This window comes from Lampetra fluviatilis, chromosome 39 (genome assembly GCF_964198595.1).
Source record: "Lampetra fluviatilis chromosome 39, kcLamFluv1.1, whole genome shotgun sequence".
In the NCBI taxonomy this organism is placed as follows: domain Eukaryota; kingdom Metazoa; phylum Chordata; class Hyperoartia; order Petromyzontiformes; family Petromyzontidae; genus Lampetra; species Lampetra fluviatilis.
Genome location: NC_136313.1, coordinates 2,611,376 through 2,637,312, shown reverse-complemented (window position 1 = coordinate 2,637,312; position 25,937 = coordinate 2,611,376). Strand labels below are relative to the sequence as shown.

Genomic DNA, 25,937 nt, shown 5'->3' with positions numbered 1-25,937 from the left:
TATTACGCGTAAAAAAAAAAATTCCCGCGCTGAGATGGCCGAGTGGAAGCAATCTTGGAGCCGGGCTCGTGAGGCAAGCAGGCGCAAGCGCCGCCCTGCGTGCAGAGTTAAAAAATCTGCCTAAACGGCCTTTCTGAAATAAGACCTTTTCCGTGTCATGTCCCGCCGTTGTATTTTACACTGCTTCTCGCAGTCATCCATCACTGTTTTCATATGCATATTGTGATAATCCATCAAAGGGGCCTTTTTGTAGCTGCGAGTTTTTGCCAGCCGTCGCTCATCAATCATCGGGCAGAGTCGTGCCGCCTAATGCGTGTGGCTCGCTGGCAAGAGGGGGCGGGCCGACTAAGATAGATCTGTATGTAATTAGGCAAGGCAAAAACGAGAGATGGCGTGCGGGGGAATTCAGCACGGCTTCCTAAATGCAGCTTTTGTAAATGTTAGCAGGGGGAAGTCCTGGTGGGTTTTTTTGTTGTTGGTGAAGAATCGATGCAGAGCCATATAGAGGTAAAGACAGGGGTATTGGTGGGATGTGTTTCCCTGGCACTATATCTTAAAAAAAAATCAATACGTGTTGAAGCATTTTATGCATCATAGATCAGATACTTTGGGAAGGAAGGATTACGTTTCCCCAACGCATCGATTTGCTGATGGGAATAAAAAGCTTAACACATATTATCAATTGAGCGCATCTGCTTTGTGTTAAATAAATAAAGTATAATATGCATTGTTAATACCGTCGGATGTCTTAATTAAGTAGTCCACGGTGTAAAGGTTGTCAAACACCTTTTAACATCCTTCAGGCACGCTAGAGGTCCTGCCCGTCTCACGTCTGGAAAGCGTCCTCTGTTTCCTGCCGCTTTGCACTTCGCCTTCATTATCGGGGGGAAGCGATCACCGGGAGGCAATGTGATCAGTGACATATATATACATGGTGAAAGATCGCAAATTGTCTCACAAAATGTGCTGCCTTGAATTTTATTTAACAAGATGGAAATTAACAACTGAGAATAATGTATTTCATGTACAGAGTAGCATATGGAGCGGTGGCGCAGCGGTAAGGGCACTGCACTTTGAAACAGCCATCATCAGTGGCGAGTGATATCTGAACTAGTCGTGGGCACTCTCATTGTCGCCAACTCACATTGACCAGCGTGGTGAAGTATGGGCAAACAAACCCCGTAACCGACAAGGCACAGGGAGGCCTTCACTCATCAGTGGCTTGACATTACACACGAAGGTAATTGGATACATTTGGCACGCGAAACAAGCCATCTCCTCCTGCCGCTCCACACGACTGACCTTCCCCTTGCGTGGTCCTCCAGGCACCGTGGACTTTGTGGAGCGAGCCCTCGAGGCCACCGTGCAGACGCTACCGCTGGCCGCGGCATCTATTTCCACGCCCATCAAGGTCTTCTTCTCCTCGGTTGCTCCTGAAGACGGCGGCGGCGCTGCCGGCGGCCTCTCAAAGCTCCGGCCGCCCCACGGCTCGCTGCTGCTCTACGCCCTCTGCGCCCTGCTCTGCCGAACGCTGAAGGACGGCAATGCCGTGGAGGAGGCCACCGGCGTCACGCTGGATCGGGCCGCGGCGGAGGCGTTGGCGCTCGTGGCGGACTGCGTGCGCGCCGTGGCGATGGAGGGGCGCGATGATAGTGGCGATGGCGGCGGTGGCGATGGTTGCTCCCCGTCAGTGCGACGCACTGTACAGGCCTTGAGGAAGCGGCGGCCCGGCTGGGTGGAGGCCACCCTGGCACGGGCGGCCAGGATCGTTGGAGCACAGTGAGTCTGTGCAGACGTTAACCCTCACTTCTTATGACTGACTCTACTGATGAGACCCATAAGGTCAAAACCGGTCCAGCATTTGCTTGGTCAAACAAATGGTGCTGGATAATATTGGTCTCAAAGATGGACTTTAAAATATGTGTATTTATATGTGAACGGAGTTCTCATTATACAGCATATGCTCTTACTTAGGTATATAGGTAGGCTGTCTGGAATTATATCTGCCTGCCTGCCTATCTATTTGTCTGTTCAGGTCAGAGATTTGGAATATATTGGTACACCTGGCACACCACATCCAGTATAGCTTTCGCTGTGACTGGGCCACTCCTCAGGACACTTCGCTGGAAGGAACGATGACCGGTGGTTGAGACTAACAACAGAATGGCAACCAAAGGAGGGAAGATGCCTGCGAGAATGTCTACCACGGAGATGTCGCGTTGAAATCGACTCGTGTGCAGGAGCTAGATGGATTGTTACATTTCAGGACCATAAGAGTTGGCTATGTATGAATGTATGTATCTATTCATGCTCATCAGCGGTGCGGGAGATGGGACAACAAACTAAACACATTAAAGGCTTGGGGTGGCCTTGATCAAGCTGTAGATGGATCAGTTAATGATATTGTTGACATGCATCGAATATATACAATTCTAGAACATTATATAAAAAATGTTGCTTTAAAGGTGAATGAAACGGACGAGACTGAACACGTGGGACAGACACAATAGAAAGTAGATGAGAGAATCTATTCGTGAATCAAATCATACATCTGATTTGTGGCAGTTCATGAGATCATGGGGGGTGGGGAGGGAAGGATATTCTTGTTATATCTCTACTGTTTACCATACATCCATCTGCCGAGCTAACCTGCCTTCATGCCTCTGCCTGCCTACATAGCTCTCTCTCTATATATATACTATACACAAACCCACGGTGGAATACGTACACGTTTTTTTTTGCACAGTAACAATTTACTTTTTCACTCCTCTTGTGAAATGTAAGAATTTTATCACAAAGGTAGCACCTTTGTACATGAAGGCCTTTTAGGTTATAGAGACATTTTTTGCTCAATCATAACTTCAGGTGGATTTTTTTTTTCGATTTAATACACTCAACATCAAATGACTCTTATGGGAGATTCGGGTCAAGCGACGCATTTTTTCCCCCCTCTAAGGCACCGTGCGGCAAAGCAAAAACGATTCTGAACAAGGCCTAATAGAAGGAGGGATAAAGTGTCCTGTGATGCTGTTTCTCAGTAGCCGCCAGCACAAGTGCTGCTAGTCGGTCGCTTCTTGAAAGGCGAGAGACGTAAAACAGGGACCGGCGCTTCGACTTGCAGCCCTTTATTCCTTTCCCCCCCCTCCGGCGCCCCGCGAATGCAACGCGGTGATTTGTGGCGGAGGCGACCATGCAGAGGCCGATTAAAAAACGTGTTGTGATCGCAGACCCCCGTGACTGCAATTGACCCGACTCAGAGGATGCGATGGCGCTACAGGGCCTGCCACGGCGCCCCAACGCCCACCGTATCGTGGTGGTGGTGGTGGGGGGGGGGGCACCGAAAAATAATTAAGGGCCCGTGTTTGCGTGATAATTGTCTTAAGGGGCCAAGGTGCACGGCCCACCGTGTCAGGTTCCTTAAAGAGCATTGCCGTTGAATATTTATTGAAATCCTTTCTGCGTAACGCCCAATGGGTCTGGAAGGCAGGCTACGGTCGTAATTGTCTGTTTGTTTAACGGGTGATCGTTTTCGCCGTTCGGTTTTAAGGAGGGACAATTATGAAAATTAAATATAGCAGCATTTGTGCTTTTAATGAGTATTTATATAATTGTGCTGTGAATTTAACACAGCTAACCGTGCACTTCCATCGCGACTGTTCAAAAACCTTCATTGGGACGGGTTGATCTTTGAAAATTTCGTCCTTTAAAACGTAACATGAAGAGCAGATTATTTTCCCTCGGCCGCTCGACGTGCTTTATGACGACATAAGTAAGAGTTATTGTACTTGGCAGGTTTGTATCAGAACTGAGTCCTGTGGAAATAATGCATTGTTTTACCCAGTTTTATGGGCAGGCCTTGCGCTTTGCATGTAAGTGAACTGTGGGACCCGGCTGATTTTTTTTTCTTCCGCGGACCTGTCAGGGAGATTAATAGCTCATCATTACGCGCGAAAATGAGATAGCACATGACCGTTGCTTCGCTGGACCAAGAAAAGTACGGCAGAGCGCGGAGGCGGGGGGGGAGAAATAGCGCTGCGGCATTTGTATTACATGTGCTTGTAATGAATTGGGGAGACTTGCCACGTCGGTTAATGCGCTGGGTGTTTAATGGACCTATTCTGCCGTGCATTTTTACACGGCGGCGGCAAAAAAAAAGTAGCCACTTAGCTTATCGTCACCACCAAGAGTGTGCCGCATTCAAGATGGTTGTGCCTATTTATTTGTTTGCGGTTTTAATGAGCGGGACAGGTACGGGCTAGGCAATCAGCCGCCTGCACCGTGTGCGATATAACCTTTTGATCAAGAGCGTTTTTCCACAAAGGTGAAACATTTGCTGTTTATGCCTCTTCCTGGTGCTCTCACACGGGGCTAATGAAGATGGAGGCAGTAATTCATAGCCAGAGCCTTTGCCAGTTCACTGTGCGCCTTTTCTAATGACATGATTGATAGGATGGTATGGGCTGGGCTTGGAGGAAATTAATCATCCCATGCCTCCGTTTAATCATCCCTTATATCATCGAAATGATTCATGGTGCCTGCAAAAGAGACACGAATATAGATGTTATTGGGCTATAGGAGGAGTTAAGCTGTGTCTATCCACATAACTCCTTGCATAAATCCTTGAGTTGGACCTTAACTGCCATTTTACCTAAAATAATGTGGTTTTATGTGATTCTCCAAATAGTTTTCAGAACAGATGAAATGCTTATATATCAGCTTGTGAGTGCGCGTGTGTACACCATATGCTTATGTACCTTTTATCACCTCGCATACATTTCCTGCACGCGCCTATTCGAGCCCGACGCTATTGACGCCGTGCTCCCTCAACCTGTAGGAAGTGACCGTCATGGGGGGGCGGCGCAAATTAACTTTTTCGCTTTTCGTTCCCGTGCGCAAACTAGCGTCGGCCCTCCGCGATGCAATTTCAGAAGGGACGGGAAAAAAAAATAACGTTTTAACCTTCGCGTCTTCGGACCGGATTCTTTTTTTTTCTTTCTCCGTCCGCGTTTTGAAAATGCACACTTTTGGGAGCGAGCGTTTTGCCCGTGAGGCTGGCGGCGGGACATTTAATCTTTTTGCACGCGCGTTCGCGGCCCCCGGAAAGCACACAAGCGAGCGTCTGTTTACGAGTGGCTCCCCTCGCCTCCGAGCCGCTGATGGCTTTAGTTTTCAAAGAAACACTTTCCTTCTCCTTGAGGCGAACACACCGTCTCAGCAGGGGGGGGGGGGGGGGGGTACGGCAGACCGCATGTCTCAGTACGCGCAATCAGAAAGCTGCTTTATTGTCTAACGGCTCCGCTCTAAGCACCGTCGTCGGCGTAGTCTCCACGTCACGCGCCCTGATTGCTCATCCCAGCTGTAATTTACTGTGAGAAACATGCGGGCCGCTGTGGTGTGGCCAGCGCAAGCCCTTGCTTTGGCAGGTGCCGGCGCGGTGGGTGTTGCTGCGATCGTGGCGATTCTGCAATCTTGTGTTTTTTTTAGTGGATGGCGTGATCGCGTAGCCAAACTATTTCTGAAGTAATGAACTCGATTCTGCGATTAAAGTTTTAAATAAATCGCCGATATGCACCCCATTAACGCTTTCCATCACATTCTCTTTCCGGAATCATCGATGACGTGGCGATTTAAGGACTTAATTTTAAAAGTTCGTTTAATTCCTGAATAATCTTTAGTGTAGCCAACAGTGCAGCGTGTTATGAGCGTTACAGATCGTAAGTCTTATTTCGCGACGATCATCGTTCCATCGTATCGTAACGAAAGATATCGCGGCAACCGAAGTGACGGCTGCCTCCGCCGCCCTCACTTGGAGTTGCCGACAGGAGCTCCGATGTTTGTGCCGGTGTCCCGTGAGTGACAGGCGTTTACGTTGCCCTAATTGCTTGTGACGGGCGGCCCTGTCTTTGTCTTTCCATGCGAGTGCCGTGGCCTTTTCCCAGAGCGGGTATGCGTTACGTTTTTTATGATAAATTCTCACGGTGCCTATCTTGCTCCTGTGTAATAGGTGTGGTCTATTTAAACTTGCTTCTGTTTACTGTGTAATTGGCCCCTGGTGAGTTTTATTTGCCCTATTTATTGCGGATATGAAAACAGCTTCAACTGGCTCATCGCATCGGCACACACTTACAATTAATAATGCCCCGTGTTTTACCCGGCAAAGCCTCACCGATTTTCAAGATTTTTTTGCGTTTTTGAGAGAGTCCTGCATTATTTTGTTATGGCCAATTGCATTCGTGAGTGTTTGGCACGTGGGACAACTTTGGAGGATCGGGAGAAAACCCATGCGTACAAGGGGGGAAACTGTGAAATCCACACACTCATGGATTCAAGAATCCACCGCCTTTGGGGAAAACACTCAAATCTCCACACTCATGGATTCAAGAATCCACCGCCTTTGGGGAACACACTGAAATCTCTACACTCATGGATTCAAGAATCCATCGCCTTTGGGGAAAACACTCAAATCTCCACACTCATGGATTCAAGAATCCATCGCCTTTGGGGAAAACACTCAAATCTCCACACTCATGGATTCAAGAATCCACCGCCTTTGGGGAACACACTGAAATCTCTACACTCATGGATTCAAGAATCCACCGCCTTTGGGGAAAACACTCAAATCTCCACACTCATGGATTCAAGAATCCATCGCCTTTGGGGAAAACACTCAAATATCCACACTCATGGTTCAAGAATCCACCGCCTTTGGGGAACACACTGAAATCTCTACACTCATGGATTCAAGAATCCATCGCCTTTTGTAGCAGTTTCTGAATAGATGAGAAGTGAAGTTTTTAATTGTCTTAAAACTGGAACGACTTTCCTACTTTTCCCAACACTTCACATTAAAAAAAAAAAAATACACGCTAATTTTTTCATCCATTATACACGCAATAATGTCTACCAAATGTTTGTTTTAATCATCTACAATCTAACCTTATTATAATTTTGTCAATTACAATAACTGTGTCATTGATATTAAGAATTATACGACTAAATTTTGATTTAAAGCTTTCGTGACTGCAGGGATTCATGTTTTTGGTTTTTTCGGTAAAGTCACGTAGAAGGGAAATAATAAAATAATATAAATATATTTTTTATATTTTCCCTTCTACGTGACTTTACCGAAGGAACTAAGAATAATTATACGACTATGAGGTTGCACTCATTAAACACAATGTGCTTGCCACAGATGAACCACAGTACCTTGCTGATCTCGTTAAGGAGCATATAAGCCATCACACAAACTCCGGTCATCCTCACAGCCGCTTCTGGCTCACCATCGAATAAAGATGGTCACTGCATCGCTCCCTTTCAGATGCACGTTTGCGGCCGTCTGGAACGCTCTTCCTTCTGATATTAGGAAACCACTGGAGCTATGCATTTTAAATCTAGATAGAAAACTCATTTGTTTGGTAAGTCACTAGTGGTCATTCTATCTATGGCCTCGCTCCCGTTAGAGGAATGAGGAATTTTTACCGCTGGCTCAAAGCTGTAAACAGGAGATGAACACTGCCAAAATGATAATTTGAGAATAATTTTTTTTTACCATACTTCACCATAGTGGTCAGCATGGGTTGAGGAAGCAGGGTGTGTGTTGGGGAGAGGGTGGTGCAGAACTGGTTCAGATGCCGCTGTTTGACACTGATGTTAGTCAAGGCCAGGCATCGGACGATGCCGATGCCTTGACTCTGTCTCGCGCGATAACGCGGGTGGCTCATTTTAATGGCGTCCGAGGCCCACGCAACCATTCACAGTTGGTTGCTGATGTGAAGGATGCGTTACGCTAGGCAGGCCGTTGCGGCTGGGAGTCGGGGGACGTGGTGCCAGGCTGTTGCGAGGATCCTCCCAATTTGCCAGGCTAATCCATCAGCGACGACAGAGAAATTTGCTGCAATTTGTTTTGAGGCACAAGCGGGATGCGGCGAAGGAGGAGGAAATCCAAAGCGGCACCTGCGCTCACGGGCTCGCGACGGCTGTGGTTTTTGCCCGTCTCGTCGCCGGCTCAATCTGCGTACCCACGCGGACGCGCCGCGTGCTCGCACGCTCGCTCCTCCACGCTCGTGCCCACACGCAAACGCACGTGCAAGGTGCGTGTTTGCGCGCCGACGTCTCCTGCTTTGAAATAAAGTTAACGGGGGCGTTGTTTCAAACGCCCTGTCAGATGGTGCTCTTGGTTTGCCGGCGGTCGGCAAGTCAAGTGCTGCGTAAACCATAAGAAACTCGGTGCTTTGCGGTAAGATGCATTCCATGTACTTTGTAGCTTTGTTTGTTCTTCTAGAGAAAATGTCAAGGTTATTATTTTTTTTTTAAGCCACCTATGCAAACATTTTAGAGCAGCGGTCGCGTTTTTAGCAACCGTGACAAAGCATAAAATCACACGAGACAGCTTTTTAATCCGTTTGGGCAAAATGCGAGCAGGCGCATTCGTGAAATGGAAAAAAATGTATCCACAGTGTTCCTTTTATGAATTTACTTCCGCTGTTAAATATTTGAGTGATGTCCTTTAGGCTTCTTTGTAAGATGAGTATTTGGTCGTGGCAGGCTTGGCATACATTTCTACAAATACAGAGTTAACGGCGCATGACGAAGTGCATTTCTTTACATTCAATGACAAAGGTAAAGGCACAGTTCTGCAATTACTCGCTCATGCCACTCTTGAATTCCCTACTGGAGGGAGCTCTAGAGAGACACCCCATTCAGACCAGTTCTTCCAGGCTTGCCAGACAGCTTGGGAGAGGTGGGAGTATTCACACTTTGCCCCACCACCACACACAACCTGCCGATCGACTGTGGTGAACCTATTTATACTGCTGGGTGGATAGAGGTTGTTGGGGGGATGGATTTAAGAAACTTGCGTTGTTGTTTCTACTGCCGCTACCAGGGGCATCAATTCGAACCGGTGACCGCTGTATTAGTCCAGCGGGTGTGAACCACTCCACCACGACACCATTCTTACTATATTCTTGGTTCTTTCGGTAAAGTCATGTAGAAGGGAAATAATACAATAATATAAATATAAAACAATAAAAATTCTCACGACGTTTCGACTGCAACACAAGCAATCATCATCAGGTGTGAAATCCACAGCAAGAAAATTTGAAAAAAGTGAGAATTTTTATTGTTTTATATTAATATTATTTTATTATTTCCCTTCTACGTGACTTTACTGAAAGAACCAAGAATATGAATCCCTGCAGTCACGAAAGCTTTAAACCATTCTTACTTTCAACAACAACAACATCCCCAAAATACCGAGGCTTGAAAGTTTGCGCGAGCGAGCGAGCTAGCACGCACGTGTGCTCGCGTGTGTGTGAGTTGCGCGTGTGCTCGCGCGTGTGTGAGTTGCGCGCGTGCACGCGCGTGTGTGAGTTGCGCGTGTGCTCGCGCGTATGTGAGTTGCGCGTGTGTGTGTGTCGCAGGCGGTGTGACGCAGAGAGCGGCACGCGTGGTGCGGCGCGGCCGCTTGTGCTGCCGCCAGCAGCTCCGCCTTCGCGCCGGAGGCCAGGTGGTCCCCTATACCTGCGCCGCATCCATCACGCTGTCAGCACCAATGAGGTATGGAAATGAGCACTTGATTGGGCGGCTGTCGGGGCTTGCGCGAAAGTCACGGCGGGGTCAGCCTCGCCAACCCAGGAACCCGGGAGGTGCTTTGATATTACAGCAGATTATTTGCTCTGCAGTTCAGCGGCCGGAGAGCTCGCTGTGCATTGATAAGTCTTTTATTTGAGTCCAGAGGTTTCCGGTCCCACAGCTCTGCGAGGTGAATGCTCCAGTTCAAGCAATAAGATACACAAACACATGGGCTACCTTTTGAGTTTGAATACGGGAGCAGTCGCCTTTTTATACGAAAGGGCAAAGATAAGACTGTGTCCATATGAATTTCTTTGTTTCGGGAAATGTTCTATTTAATCTTTACAGACTTTTATAATCACTATTTACCAAACCTGATGTGCCCTGACATTCTAACGTTTTTTTATTAGCTGGCGGTGGCGGCGGGTGGTCGCCGCCAGCTCTCTGCAGTGATATCCGAGGTTTATTGCCTCGGCCCTTTGTCATTTCATCGCATCTTCGGAGACCAGGCGTGCCGTTTACTTAATAATTGGGTGTTCGTTTTTTTTTAGATGTGGCTCGCACAGCAACTGGGAGGGGATAGAAGAGTTCAAGTGGAGCAGACCCCAGCGGAGTTTGTGCTTTCGGATTCCGAGCCTCCTTCAGACTTTAATCCTGTGAGCAGCCTCTGCCACATTGGCACCGAGCCATTACAACAGGTCTGTACCCCTTGTCGGGTGACACATCTCGCCCTCCTGCATTAGAAATTAGTTTTGCCATTTGTATTCTTTGGGAGTTACGAAAGCGGGGCAACGGTTGGCGCGCTGGACGCTTGCAATCCAGAGGTTGTCGGTCCAATTCCATCTCCCGGTGTGTGCGGCAGTTGAAACAATGGAGCAAGTTGCTCAAATCCACAAAACCCAGCGGTCTTTGAATGCCCAGCAGTATAAATGGGCATGCCGCAGGTAAGCCATTGGCAGGTCCGCATGTGATGGGGTAAAGCGTGGGTACTCCCACATATTACCAGCCATCTGGCCAGCGTGGAAGAGTAGGCCAAAGATATAATCTCGAGTGGCTCTCCAGAGCTGCCTCAAGTGGAGGCCCTTCTCCCAGCAGTGGCGTCAGCGAGCAATTGCACGGCCGCACCTTTATCTCTCTGCTATTGGTGTTTGTGCAAGCCCGTGCAGGTCATCCCTGTGACATGTGAACATTTCACAATGTCACTTCTGCCGTGTGACAGACCCACAATGCCACTGCTTCGCAAGCATCAACATAGCGACGTTAGAGCGGTTGCCCTGGGTCGGGGCATGTAAGTGAACCGTGCAAGGGCCGTACAAATTCTCCGCAACAGGTGGGGATGAAATGCAATCGACGATGGTTCACACTTTCTTCAATGTGTACATAAGAATGATAATATGACGAAAGCACGCTCTGTGTGTGTGTGTGCATCATTGGAGACACTCAGTGGAAACTATTCTGCCCATTTCCCCCCCCTAAAGGTGCCACTAGGGTTGCCACCTCGCACGAGCGATGCCAGGGTGGTGACATGGCCCAGTGGTAGCGCATTCCTCATTTCAGAATCAGAATATTAATTTCATACTGGAGGAATCCGACGAGCTATAAAGCTCTTTTTTTTACAGATGTCCAAATGTAACAGATTTGTTGCAGAGTTTCACGGTTCGAATCCAGCCGGCCGCCCTGATTATTGCTGCGAGTGTAATCAGCACAGTGGACCCCTCAAGATCCTCTTCTCCCCGTTCGCAAGAGTACGCCATTGTGTGCCAAATTAGAAAATGTCCCACAAGTTTCTCATTTGGGATTTTACGTGGCAATTATTGCCTCTTACTGGTAGACGAATGCCCCGGGTCGCTCATGCAAATGAGACCGGTCTCCTGAGTTCTCACCTGCTTGATTACAATACACTTTAAACCTTTCTCCATTTTCCCAGATTGCCATTTTATTTGACGTAATATTGAAAGTCCCATTGTTTTTGGTGGTGGCGTGAAATAATTAACCCTCTTAAGAATATGCATCTTCACGTGCTTCTCCTCTCCGTCGGTTCTGTGAGATTAAATCTCCTTCCCACGTGCCGTTTTTTTAAATTTTCGCTGCACCCACTCGGCGCGAGGCAAACCTCTAACACCGACTGGTCCAATGACGTGTTCACTTGCACACGAGGCCCATGCGTGCGCGCTGGTGCAAATGTATCCGACGTACGCCATTTGCATCGCACAAAAGTGCGGGGCATTGAAACCAGTCAGCACTCTGCCAACGACCGACCTTTTGACGATGCAGCAGGCTACTATTTGCCCAATCGTATGGGTTCGCGTTCACCTCTGCCAACGCTGGTGTTTTCTTTGTGACTCCGCAGCCCAATTCACCAGTCCGACCACTCCAGCCAGCCGAGTAGGTGGGGCCCAATAGGGAAACCTACAAACCTCTCCGAGTGAGTGATTCTCAGCGGTTGGAGCTGACGTACAAATGGGAGGCTGCTGCGCATGCATGCAAGCGAGAATTTTCGTTAAAGGAATTAATGTAGCCTGACGATTATTGGCCTGCGCGCACATACATTAGGGGAATAAAGTGAATCCTGGCAGACACACCACAATAGATAAGAGACCCACCCGACTTTGCAACACTTTGCCGAGCCCTGTAGCCAGGCCTGCGTTTACCGAGAACAAGGTCGGTCAACTGTGTGAGTGTGAAGCCGATCCTTGTTTGTTACTCTCAGGCCTCACTCTTTGACTATTTCTCATTGCATCCAGGCAGGAGCCGCCGTGCTGTGATGGTTAGCACACTGGATTTGCAATCCCGAATTCGCCGATTCAATTCCACCTCCTTGAAACAACAGTTCCGCTTTTCTCAATTCCCCCAACGCCTCTGACCACCCAGGTGTATAAATGGGTTCACCGCAGTTGATCATTAGGTCTCGTGCGGTGGGGTGAAGTGTGAGTAAGCACACTGCGCCCAAGACGCCCAGTCAATGTGGAAGGAAGAGTAGACCAAAGTACCTTCCAGAGTTCACTCCAGTGGAGGCCAGCGGTGGCGTGATTGATCAAGCGATTGCAGATTTTCTTTTTTAAGTAATCCTGGCTTGACCTCGGCAGGCACAACTGTTTTCCTGGCCCTGGGACTGGAGTGCCTTGCTGCAAGCTCACCTGGGACTGACTAAGCCCTCCTTCGCCTGCCTGCTGGCCAACAGGTACGGAGGGGACTTGAGCTGCTGCTACCGCTGCCTTTGTTTGTGCTGCGCTTTTTGCATTACATCTCACTGCCTCGCTGACAGCTTCACCATGGCTCCCGATTGCTTTGTTCGTGACGCAGTAGCCATGTGCCCTCTCACGCAAGGAGGTCGGAAAGTGAAACTTTTGGAAGGTAGGCATTGACTGAGCATTGTAATGAGCAAACCTTTGTCCTTGCCCCGCACCTCCGATTAGCACGGTTGGCTATGTACGGTGCGAAATAGGTTCAGCATACATACACATATACAAACCTCGCATAAATACAAATTTTCATGATACTGCGTTGGTAGTGGTGCACGGGCACAAATAATAAAAAACTCAACGGCTTGTCAATAAAACTAACATTTTGGGCAATGGTCCATCGTCACAGCACATGTGCTCTGAAGACAATGCGATTGCCGAATGTACTGAGTTGTGTGATCTATGTAAATCCATTCGTGTTGTAGAATGTGCCGGGAGCAAGTCCAGGAAGAGAGGAGCAGTGATTCTGTATTTCTCTTGCAGCTGGTTTCTGGCAGGGCTTGCCGAGTGAGCTTTACCTACACTTGTACTCGTACACACGCGCTCTTAATCCCGACGCGCCAATTGCGCTGATAATTATCATCTTGTTCAGTGTTTTTTTTTTATATATATTTAAGCGCTTTTTAAAATTATTTTCTTGGCAAATCTTGCCCGAATTATATCATCAGAAAACATTCATATTGTTGGGCTGGTCGGGTAAGTCTGGTAGCAATAGGTGTAGTGTTTTTGTGGCAGTTGGATAATTATGTGAAGTGTCCCGGACGCATGTACGGACACACAGATAGACAGACAGACATAAAGACAGACAGACATAAAGACAGACATGCAGACGGTTAGACAGACGGCAGGACGGATCGATGGACCGACTGATGAACAGACCTACCGTCCAACAAACACGGGGACAGACATAAAACCTCTCTTTCCACAGCAATAACCAACCTTTCGGTTCCCTTAAATATACCACACATAATAATAATCCACGAAATTACCGTCACTCTAAAAAAAAAAATTACCACCTCCTCTCTTAAAAAAAAAAACATATACACATTGAATGAGAAATACATAAAAAAAAAAATACTGCTAATGTCGCACCACGGGGTGCCCGCCACGCCTGGGGCCGATGCCCGCTGGCATTTAGGGGCTGGCACCAGCGCGCACAGGGGCGGCCAGGCCTGGCGTGCAGCGCCGGCGTGCGCGCTGGCACATGGCAAGGGCGTTTGCCAGGTTCGCATGGTGATGGATGGCGGAGGATGGGAACGTGTCACTTTGATAAATGTCCACAGTTATGGCTCGCCATACCCACAGTCTGTTCACTGCCCTCCCTCTCCGTCATCGTTTCCCCACAAAGTGGTTTTTGATTTGTCTTTTTATTTTCTGGCTGCTACCGCTTTCTTGTTTTGCCAAACAGTGTATGCTTTATTTTGATTTAGAACGTAATAAAGGATTTTTTTGTTGTTTATTTATTTGCATTTTGGGGTTTTTATGGGAGTTTATATAATATTGCGTACATCTGCGACACCTGTAAAATGTTCACTGCGGTCATGTCTTGACAGCACGGGAACGGTAGGCGCGTGTTTGTTACCAGGATGTTTTGTTTTAACATTTAGCTGTCATAACATGCTCTTTAGGATTCCTGTTATGCTATCGTGATCCGATTGTATCCATTGTGAGCAGACGAGCAAATGCCTTTGTGGAATCGGCAGCGATTTCCCACTCGCTGCAGTCCGAAAGTGTTCGCTGTCTCCAAAAAACAAAACTTACAACCCCCATTGCCTGCGAGAGCCGGATATAATTGACGGTGATCAATCCAGCTGCTGCTGGTGTTGATGATGACCATGATGACAATGATTACGTACACAATTCATCGGTAATTACAATGCCAGCTTAAATTACATTGGAAACTCAAGCACTGTGCCTGATGGATTTTTTTCTTAAGCCAACACTCAATGGGCGCGGAATGGCATAATGTACTTGGTCATGTATATAGTCCATAATAGAGGCGTTTTTGGGTTAGATCGCGTAAATATATAAATGTGTCGTTAAAACCAGCCACCACCCGACACAGCCAACTAGTAAGGGTTGTCACGTAAACAGAACGTGGCCAATTCGTCACTAGTACAGCACACCGGTGCGTTGGAGAGCCATTTCGATGGGAATTCAGAATTAGTTCTGAGATATCATGTTCTATCATCTCTTCTGCTTGCTGCGAGCGTTCCATAATGCCAATGGCACAGTGTAACTATCACTGAGTGAAAAACTCGCGAGTTGACAAAGCGTGTTTTTTGTAACTGTATCAAAAGATAAGCAGGCTTGAGCCTGTACAGTGCTTGGAACGCTGCCCACCATGTGTGCCAGGTGTTACAGATCGTGGGGTGACAAGTTGAGCGACAGAGGTGCAGCTGTCACATGTTTTGCTCTACTTTTCCTTTCCCGTGTCCACGCTTCCCACACCATCTTCACCAACCCGCGCTGACTAGCGGGGTGAAGTATGGTGAAAATGACTGCCTGCACGATGTGGGGGAGGCCCTCATCCAGCAGTGGATGTATAAAGTTCGGTATACATGCACGTCATGGTCTTTCGGTAACGGATGCTTTCTGCGATGGCTGCACGCTGAGTAATTCGTGCGTTGCGCGCGATCGTTGCGCGCCCTCACCCTTGGCGTGTTTGTCTCTGATTTGCCTTCTTTTTGTGCGAGGCGAGTGTCACTGAAGGGCTTTCTGGATGAGTGTAATATCGGGTGTAATATGTGCACCAGAAGTCATTATGTGAGCGGTTCAGCTCGGTGTTCTCGTATAACCTTAAATGCCCTCCTTTTTAAAAAAAAAGGCGCATTACATCACCGCATATTACTCAAAACACCTTTGAACTTCCAGGATGCACCCGCAATTAGCGAAATGCTAGACTTAATTCCACTGCGTAAGGGGATGTATCCGTGTAAAGGAATATGGGATCGTATCGTGCAGGTCACACGGGGTGCGGTGGCAATGGATCGAGGCTCGTGACGGTAGAATTAGCGGCGCGAATTAAGAGTTCGTTCTCCGCGCTTGTTCTACGACCGCTTCTTTTTGTTCATACGCGGGAACATTTTGAACGACAGTGAATGCCGTCGAGAGAATTTGCCACTTGCGAGATGCCGTTGCTCCTTGCAGACTGGAAAGGCTGTTCAAACATTGCGTTTTAAAGATTGGCCTCGGTGAAGTTTATTCTAGCGGTTATATTTAGCAGCGTGCCCTTTTTTTCCCCCCCTCTCTCTCACTCTCTATGTAAACATATCCAAAGACAAATCCATAATGACACGTGATCTTGCGCTGCTGGCAGTTTTGCGTGTGCTTAACACGAGGCTGCACTTGAGCGGAGGAGCACTTTGGAAGTGACGTTACAAATGAGCTCGAAGGAATGGATGCCAGGACAACAGATCTTCGTTGGGTTTTTTCCCAGTAGGGGGCGCCCAAGTAATGTTGAATTTTTGTCAAGAGGTTGTGGATGATATTCGACGTTGCCTTCTAAACCTCCAAGGCACCAGATGAACATCTCAGATACCCATTTGCCTATAAAAGTCACACCGAGTCCAAAGGCCCTATTTTCAGGAGGATCCTGCCACATTGGTGTCTTTGGCCAACGCCAGCGACTTTGTAGCTGTTCAGCTTTATGTTTGTATCTTGAACTTCTTTCGCACCGTACGTAGCCAACACGCTAACCTGTGCCTACGCAATTTGCGTGCACTCCTGCGCGAACATTTACATGCGTGTGCGTTATACAACGGCACGCTCTCCATTTTAGATGGTTTCCTTACCGTCACAAGTTTCCGACGCATTGCATGTTATCGCGCAAACGCAGTCGTCGCACTTTGGAATTGTTTCGTTGTTTTATGGGTAAATTTCAGCCCCTTGTCATTCTGCTGCTCTCCATGCTTGCCGGGTCGGTCTAGAGGGCTGTTTGACCATACGTCACCATGCTGCTCAGGACGGGTTGGCAGAGGCATCGTAGAATAGCACCCTGCAATATTCACGCTGAACCCTGGTACCTGATGCAACTGCAAGGGACGAGTCAAGTCAATTCAATTTAGATTTTTAATTAATCTGTGGCGCCTCGCTGGCACAAGTCTGCCATCCAAGGCGCCAAGAAGTGGCGGAACAGGGCTGGCTGGCGGCGTGGCTGCCGAGTGTGCAGGCGGTGCAACTGCACGGGGTGGACCGGTGCAGGCACTTGGCTACTAAGAAGGGGGGGGGGTAACTTTTACGGGGCTTTGGGTGGTGGGCGGGGGCATTTAATTCATTACACCAGGGCCCATGCCAACCACGCTATGCCACTTGGCGCAGAGTTTATAGGCGTCCCTCCTTAGGTCGGCAGTGGGCGTGGAGCCATCTCTTGCAGAGTGAGGCGAGCTGCAAGGGCTGAGGGCGGGGAGCGGGGGGGGGTGCCCTCTTATCGGCTTCCACACCAGAGGAACGATCCCAAATGGCAGCTCGCCTCGGCCTGCGTGTTGAGGGTTATTGCGGTTCGCTGGAAATGCCGTGCGACCGCCGTTGCGGACGTGATGTCTGCCGTTCTATTGGTACATGCTTCAAAGTGAAAAGCAACATGCCAGTGTGTGCGTCGAGAAGATCGTTCATAATCGACGCGTATTGCCTGCTGTGGCTTGCGGATCCGACGCAAGACGTTTCAGAATTGGAGAAAAAACTTAAAAGTGCACAAAGTGGCATGGAGAGACGCATGTTTTTTGGAATTGCGTCAAGAGACGGACAGAGGAGCGCATGGATTTTGAGAACGTACGCAAATTCTTTGAGACGTAACTTTTACCGTTCGAAAAAAGTAAGTGGGCTTGGGCAGGACACGTCACCGAAAGGGACGGTGACCGGTGGTCGAGATTAACGATGAAGTAGCAGCTGATGCCACAGAGATGGAGTCACGGGATTAACGCATTGTGCCACATGCTAGGTAGATTGTTCCATTGAGAGATGGTGATGGCTTGGGGAGGCCTTCATCCATCAGTGGAATGATCACAGCGGATGATGATAATCTAGTAATATCTAGCCTGGCATGGTTTTCAAAAGTGTCACTCGAGTGGACGCATGCTGTACCCTCCACCTGCGCCAGAGATCATCGTAACTTGTCCATAGTCGAGTTCGCTGGCGGAACCTCGACAATTCTTTAGTAGGCATGAGGCTTAGACAACAGAGAAAGAACACTGAATCTTCTGTGATGCGCTGAATTTTTTGGCCGCCCAAATATTACACCCATAAATTTACCAACCTTGTGTGCTATTTCACGTTCATGCCGTGCGTCCGTATAGATTGTTGCACCTAAATCATCGTTTTTTTGAGGGCGACTATTTGATCAATTAGTAAAAAGCCATGGTATATTCCAAGATGTTCAGATGCCACCATATGCGCGTACGTGAAATATTTAAGATGCGCGTCCGCAAATAAACAGAATTTTAAAACATGTTTATATATGCACTTAGAGGATAATAGATAAATCAAAACACGCGTGTCTCCATCTGCCGCTGTACCATACGGTGCTGTATTATAAAGTAATTTGCCGTTGCGTGCCAACACTGCGCAGGTATCTGGTTTGTTTTTTTGTTGTTGCTACGAATAGTTTTCTAAAGAGGCAACACAAATGCGTGCTGCTGGGGTACACGCTGCTGTTGCGTACCTAGGACAGCTATTGGAGGTGGAATGGAATAACTCAGATGGACGGACGAGAGCGCAAGAAAGAGTGCGTTTTGGAATGCTGAACCTTGATTGGGGAAAAGTAACATCACCGACGCGCCTACAGAAGAATGCATTGAATCTGTGTACTCCTTGCTGTGGTTATACACATGGTAATCGGTGAAGGATATGGATTTATAGAACATATGCAGGTTAATGGCATCGTGTTACATCGCAGGATCGTGAGAGATGCCCGCGGCTTTGGAGGAGGCCGTCATCCAGCAGTTGATTGTTCAAGGCTGACGATGAAGACATGGTGGGATTGATCTCACCTATTGACAAGTTTACGCTCACTGCGTGACTCAGTGGCTCGGCAATAGCGGCGTCACAGGAAGGACGTACACAGTGGTCCGCTATTTGTTGAGGAGCGAGACACTCGGGAGCTTGTTAACCCAACGGCTTTGTCTGCGTCACCACTCAGCAGCTACTTCTTCTTCCGTATTATTGCACGTTTAATAAATGTAAGCTTCCGCGGGGATTTGCTTTTAAACAATGTTAGGGCGGAATTCTAGATTTTAAGCTTTCGTGACTGCAAGGATTCATACTCTTAGGTTTTTTTCGGTAAAGTCACGTAGGTAAAAAATAAAATTAAAATTAATACTGTAAAAGTAAAATAAATATCACGACGTTTCGGAGGCAACGCAAGCTTCCGTCTTCAGGTGGAACCGTCACAGCACGATTGCTGTATCAAGTAAAGAGGAAAAAACCTAAGAGTATAATGTTAGGGCGAACGACAGTTAAGCAGCATAATGGGTTTGGAGTGGTCATTGGTAGGTTGTCCAGATCTCTGCCCCAAAACGCACGGATCGATAGCATTACGCAAGAGCTCAGCGAGTTATAATTGCGCGTGGTATTAAATTCGGTTTGAATTTGCAAGAAAAGAGTCTTCGTGGGCGATGCTTGAGCGGAACAATTGTTTCGCGCGGGTCGTTTGCAGGTAATACAAATTTCTGCTCCAAAAGACAAAAGTGATGTATTGCGCAGGAGCTCGGATTATTTTAATTGTTTTGTTTTTCACGTCAGATGCTTTTATTTACGTTTAATTGCACGCGGTAAGATCTGCCACTTCAGGGCACTTTGCATTCTTTTGTTTCGGCGCAATTCCAGAGCGAAAGAAAAAAAAACCGAAATAGATGATGTTATTAATTTACAAATGATTTTTGTAGAGATATAGTTGGAATGAACATGCAAACATTTTACACTCTGATAAGATAACACTATCTGTACTTGTTCATGGAATAAGCCTCATCATAATTGGAAGTAATTAATTTTTTGTAATTATTTAAAAATCGTAAAACCACAATATTCCAATTTTGAGTTCTAATTTCATTAATTTGAAGGAACTCAAAGTTTGTGTAATGTATAAGGTGCCGCAAAAGATGATGGATGTGTGTTTTATTAGGGTTCTTCAAAACGCAATTGAAAAGAAATCGCAGAGAAACAATTCCAGAGCTCGCGTGTAGATTTTTTTTATATTTTCCAACTGGAGGACATTTTCTTAGTTCACTTCACAGTTTAGCAGTTTCCCATTTGGGCGTTGATTTGCACAATAAAAGTAATGTTGACAGGACCTCGTCCTTGGACATCACATTTTCTGGATCGGGGTTGTCACCTTTTTTTTTGTGCGCAGGTAATAATGCCCCCCCCCCCCACGTGTCTTTGTCTCGTTGCTGAAGGGATGAGTGCTTTTTGGAATGCATTTGCTAAAAGGGGTTTTAGCTTCGCAGTGGCCAGAGGGCAATGCGGGACTGAATGGCCCGGTGATGGCATTGTTTTCTGACTTCTTTTTTTGGAGAGCAGGCCATGCCTTTGATAAGCAATGCCCACCAGCTCGCTTCTTTATTCCAATCACTGCCAGCAACCTCCCGGCAAGACGGCCAAGGGGGGGGGGGGACCCTCGTGTGAGCCCTGGAAAGGGGAGCACGTTGCCATGGCAGCCCTAGGCCTCGTTTTGAAAGCGTCGTTTCGCAAGCCCCCCCCCCTTCCCAGCCACCGCCACCACCGCCGCCACCCTGTCACTGTTCAATCCAGGCGAGGAGGTGTCGCAGCGGAGGGCGACCTGAGTAGCGCCGAATAAATAAATTAATAAACAATCTTCCATCTAATCAACTCAATTAGCATCGGAGAGCTGGCAGGGAAAGAGAGATTGGAAAGTCTGTGGGGGTGAAAGAGAGAGAGTGTGCGTGCGTGTGGGGGGGAGAAAAGAGAGAAAAAAGCCTCCACCACCTCGCCACTTCACCGACGGGATAAGCGCTTTGGCGCGGACTCAGGTGGCCACATTTGCATCTTGTCAGGAAATTTTATCAGGCGTCCCTCTACACCCCAGGGCCCCGCGCGCCCGTGCAGATGGCGAAAGCAAACTCGCGAAATGGCTCCGGGGAAGCGGCGCCCGCCTGATTGGCAGATCCCCGCGCTCGCCACCGCCGTCAAGGTTTTGGAACAATTTGAGGACACCTAAAGGCTGCCCAGCTACGCTGTGTGTCGTGGTGGTGGTGGTGGGGGGGGGGGGGTTTGATGGGGAGTTGGGGGGGGGTCCGCGCAGCATGGCTCGTGTCCAGAAGAATGGCAGAACTTTATTTTAACAGCGCGGCGGTTGATGTGCACCAGCGTTTCTTCTGATTCCTTGCCTTTATTCGCTCTTGATTATGGGGTTAGGGATAATTTCCCCCCACCTTTAATTGTGCGCTGGACAGATTTCCTTTCGTTTTAGCTGCCTGCGTCTTGGTTCTGTAATTGTAGGGATTGAAAGGAATATGCAGGACAATGTATTTTCGATAATGTTATGCCGGTATATATACCACGTCTTCCCAGAAGTAAAAAGTTTGCTCTGTGTTTTGTTGGATTTTTTTTTCCGCAGCGTTTTAAATAACGCCTCGTTAAGAAAGTGGCATGTTTATACAGATTAGCTTTTTTATACGTCAATACTGCAGCTGGAGTTTTTTTTTCGAGATTATTTATCAGCAAGACATAATCAATATGTAGAAATAAAAAATAATGCAATAATACATTCCATTTTGATATTAAATGCATATACCATCTCATAATTGCCCAATAGTGTAATTAAAAACATCAGCATGCGCTGGATGTGAGCACGGTTATTTTTTGTCCCCGCTCATAACGCTCGTAAAAAAATTACTGAAAATATGGAATTGTGATTACATTTGTGGAAATAGAATCCCATTAAGTGCAGGTGCACATGTGCATCCACCGAGGTGATGGGTGACGACGCCACCTCACGTGGTGCAGGGTGCTCGTTGGGTCGTTGTATCGCAGCTTTGTGAGAGGTGGCGATGCCGGTGGCTTTGGGAGGAGGCCTTCATCCAGCGGTGGATTGATCATGGCTGATGATGAGGTACAGTTGTGGAAAATTATGGGTTATACATAAGTATCGATTTAAAGCTTTCGTGACTGCAGGGATTCATCTTCTTGGTTCTTTCGGTAAAGTCACGTAGAAGGGAAGTAATAAAGTAATAAAAATAAAACATAATTAAATAATTCTCACGACGTTTCGGCCACAATGCAAGTAGCCGTCCTCAGGTGAAAACCAGGTCTGTCGAGGCGACAGCTGTTTCATTCAGACGCTGTCGCCCCGACAGACCTGGTTTTTTACCTGAGGACGGCTTACTTGCGTTGTGGCCGAAACGTCGTGAGAATTATTTTATTATGTTTTATTTGTATAATTGTATTACTTCCCTTCTACGTGACTTTACCGAAAGAACCAAGAAGATATACATAAGTAAGCGTACTCTCATCTCTCTGCACGGAAAAAAAAATCTAAGAATTGTTCTAGAAGTACTGTAGCTTATTTCAATGAATGCTGCTGGATAAAATGAGTCCGGAAGACCGATTTGCCGATGAGATAAATAAAAATAAAAATTACGTTGAGGGTCTCGTCTGCAGCGTAACGCGGGTTACCACGTCACACTTTCCGCGAGCACAGTCGGCAATTAAGACTTGCGAAGTTCATTTCATCGCAAGAGTTATATTTACCTTGTTTCTTCCTCGCACCCAAAATTGCACCAAGAAGCAGGTAAAGAGTGTCCAAATGTATCGTCATCCCCGCTGGGCCTTCTTAACGCAGCCGCAGCGCACGCGCACGGAGTGGCCGCGCAGAGTACGCGTGTGCACGCGCGCCGCCAATGCGCCCCTCGCACGCAAACTCGTCGTTTCTCGCATCCCGCGCATGGCGAGGCGTGTGGACGACGGGGTGAGCACGAAGGTTTACTCTTTTAGTGTTCCGACCAACGTGTTCGGTACGACGTTTCGCCTTTTTTCTCCACACGCCGGAAAGGGAGCTCCTTAATGCGCGACGTTTTGCCGCACATGCTGGTGTGGAACGTCGGACATCGTGCTGAAGCGCACGCGGTACAAAGCGAAACCTTGTCAGAGAGCTACACAGCAGCACAACCAGGACAACTTACTGAGCTGTTTACATTATGAGACCTCTTTTACCAGTGGCAAAATATAGTGCTAGGTTTTTTTTTGTACCAGTTGAAAGGGTAAAAACCTATCACTTTACTGAGCTGTTTCTTCTGTCTTTCTGTACGGCATTTAAAATTCAGCGGAACGAATTTATAACCGCGTGTGTTGAGTTTGGAGAAGCCATTCGATGGCGTGTCTCGGTGTCTTTGCTGCCCTCAAATTCCAGTTCCTCCTTTTCGCGGGCTGATCCGTGCCGCGCCATTTCTCGCCTGGGGGTGGTTAATTCACGCAAGTGTCAGACCCTCCCGCACCTCTGCGCTGTGACCCTGCTGCCACTGCTGCTGCTGCTGCTGGAGAAGTTCTCCCTCGGCCACCCCACGTCTAGCAACTCGCACGGTCCTCAGCGTGGCTGGCGAGACGGAGCTGGATGGACTCTCAGGTCAAAACGCCCCATGGGATGTGGCAGGTGCTCCTGGACAGAATTTGTCAGCACCGCCACGATGCATATTCTGTTGCGGGCTTTCTGGGCTCTGCTCTGCCGACTGCTTGTAGACTTAGAGCCCAAGGGCCAGAGCAGGAATTAGTACCACCTAAGGTATCAAAACTTTTGTCGTATTGATTCATTTGTATGGCGAATAACAGTGATTTATTTGATAACCCACTAATTTCAAATAGTTATCAGATAATTTGTAGTTTTATTGTCTAACTCCTGCACCTTGTTGTCCTTCCCCCGTATCTTCGATTAGCACGGTTGGCTACATATGGTGTGCAAGAAGTTCAACATACTGTACATACATTGGGCCACGTAAAAAAATAAAATTGCTGAAGTGATACGACCTTTGGGTGATATATCTGGTCTGGGCTCATGGACTCTTAGTCACGAAGTCACATTTTTGCAAAGCGATAGACTCCAACACTCTGGCGTTATTCACACTCAGTGGTGTAGCATTTGAGCGTTCACGCGGTGCAACTGCACCAGGGCTCTAAAGACCAGAAGAGCCCCGGCGCCAGATTACGGAGAGGAAGGAAATTGGAAAAGTTAAACAGCGGACCTCATTTCACTCCCTGTACCAGGACCCACATCCACAATGCTACGCCAGAGGAGATCTGCCTTCCTGCCCCTCTTTCTCCACTCGTTCCTGTCCTGGGCCATCATCTTAGATTATTTCGATTATTTGGCTGCTATAAATTTCCACATGATAAGCCACTTCGTTGAGATGTCATTTGTGGACAGGTCACTTCTGAAGAAGAAGCACTTCGCTCAGTGGGCTTAACCTGGTAAAATAAAATAGTTAAGTTTTACCTGCATATTTTTTAGTGCTTTGCTTACATTTCCTATACTTTGCACTCCTATCATCTTTTTGTATTGTTTGTTGTTGTAACCATCTAGCCCGCCCCAATTGTACATCTATGAAAAATAGCTTTATATCTCATCAGATTCATGAACAAATATTCTGATTTTGATCTTCACGTCCACTCCACAGTCCTTTATATACTCTGACTCACCACCACGAAGCACCATCGTCTAGGCCTGCCCCTCACTCTCCCGAGTGGTGCTCTCACATTTAATCACCTTGCTTCTTCCAGTGTTGTTGTCCTCTCTTCTGATTGCAAATGACGCCCTGGCCATCTGAGTAGACTTCCTTTCAGCTTGTTTCAAATGGGGTACCACTCTCACAAAATAATAGTCGCCTGGCTGGAAGGCGCAAGAGTAGAAGGTTATTGATTTTATCCCTGTACCTCTTCAGCACTTACTGTGGGTTTTACTGAAATCTGTCCAGAGCTTCTGTTTGGCCAGCAACAAAGGAGAGAGGCTCCACATGCCAAACATTATCTCTAGGAGTAAACACAGTTTCCTGCCTCTATTTGTCTCGGTGATGTCATTGATTTGCCCCTCTTCAACCGAGTAAGGCTTCGTAAAGAGGCGATGGAGTGGCGGGTTGGGGGACTGGGGAGACTGCCTGGACTCACGGCTGCAAAACGCGCATATTTGTTGGCCAGACGTTCGTACAAAAATGAAATCGATTTGCAGGTAGACATGTCAGAGAAGCGTGGAGAGATGCATGCTTGGGATTAGGTGAGGAGACAGCAAGAGGAACGCATGGATTAGAGGAATGCGTACGGAATTCAACCGTGCTCCTAAGAAACGTGAGCCTGCGCAGGGCACATCTTGGAAGATGGTCAGGAATAGTGACAAGTATTGACCCCAACTAAGAGGACGCACACCGAGGAGATGGATTGATGAAATCAGCTCACGTGCCGGTGCGAGGTGGATTTATGGATGAATGGCGACGTCTTCATCCAGCAATGGATTGATAATTATGGCTGAGGATGATGATGACGTAAAAACAAATTGCAGTCGCGCATTCGCCGGTTGTTGCAGATGTCCACGGTTCGAACTAGCCCTGGTGATTACTGCGGGTGGTTTGTTTACCATCGAAACAATACGCACCGTCTGCTTCACAGAGGACATTAAAGATCCCGTTATGTAATTCGTAAAAGTAGGCCATTGTGTGCTGGCTCCATAGTCCATATTTGCCAAAATCTGAACAAATTACTCGCTTTAGAATATACAGCGCAATCATCGGGGCCTGCCAAAATTTGGCAGGCCGACAAAAAAGTCACGAGACTTGGTGAGGACTTTTCCCTGAGTAAATAAGCACCACAGCAATCGTCAAGGTCCTCTGCGCTTCTTCTCCGTGGGTTCGCGTGGCACGTGTAACCCATGTTACCCCGACACCCGCACGCCGATCGGTGCGCGCGGACGAAACCGCACGCTCGTGCGCCTCGCGGGTTGCGGAACGCGCGGTCCACGCTCTCAATTAATTCGGGCCCCCATTCTGTGGGCAGGTGTCACGCGCGTGGGGGTACGCGCCCAACCGAAATGCCGCGTGAGTGCTGCACGTGCGACCCGCCGCCGCCGTGTGACAGCTCACCGGGCGTTATGCGGCGAGGCCATGGACGGGGTGGACCGGTGGAGTGTCC

The 25,937-nt window shown here is 47.9% G+C and overlaps 1 protein-coding gene across 4 annotated transcripts in view; it reads left to right on the top strand.

Annotated features, from left to right (window-relative positions):
- KIAA0825 (KIAA0825 ortholog) overlaps positions 1 to 25,937 on the top strand; it is a 69,365-nt gene that overhangs the window by 26,582 nt on the left and 16,846 nt on the right. For 3 of the 4 annotated variants that reach the window (XM_078874434.1, XM_078874435.1, XM_078874437.1), the window contains 4 exons: positions 1,326 to 1,779; positions 9,423 to 9,558; positions 10,125 to 10,271; positions 12,660 to 12,754. In XM_078874434.1, coding sequence (XP_078730560.1) covers positions 1,326 to 1,779; positions 9,423 to 9,558; positions 10,125 to 10,271; positions 12,660 to 12,754 — 832 coding nt within the window. The remainder of the gene's footprint in view (positions 1 to 1,325; positions 1,780 to 9,422; positions 9,559 to 10,124; positions 10,272 to 12,659; positions 12,755 to 25,937) is intronic. The other variant, XM_078874436.1, reaches the window with a different exon arrangement.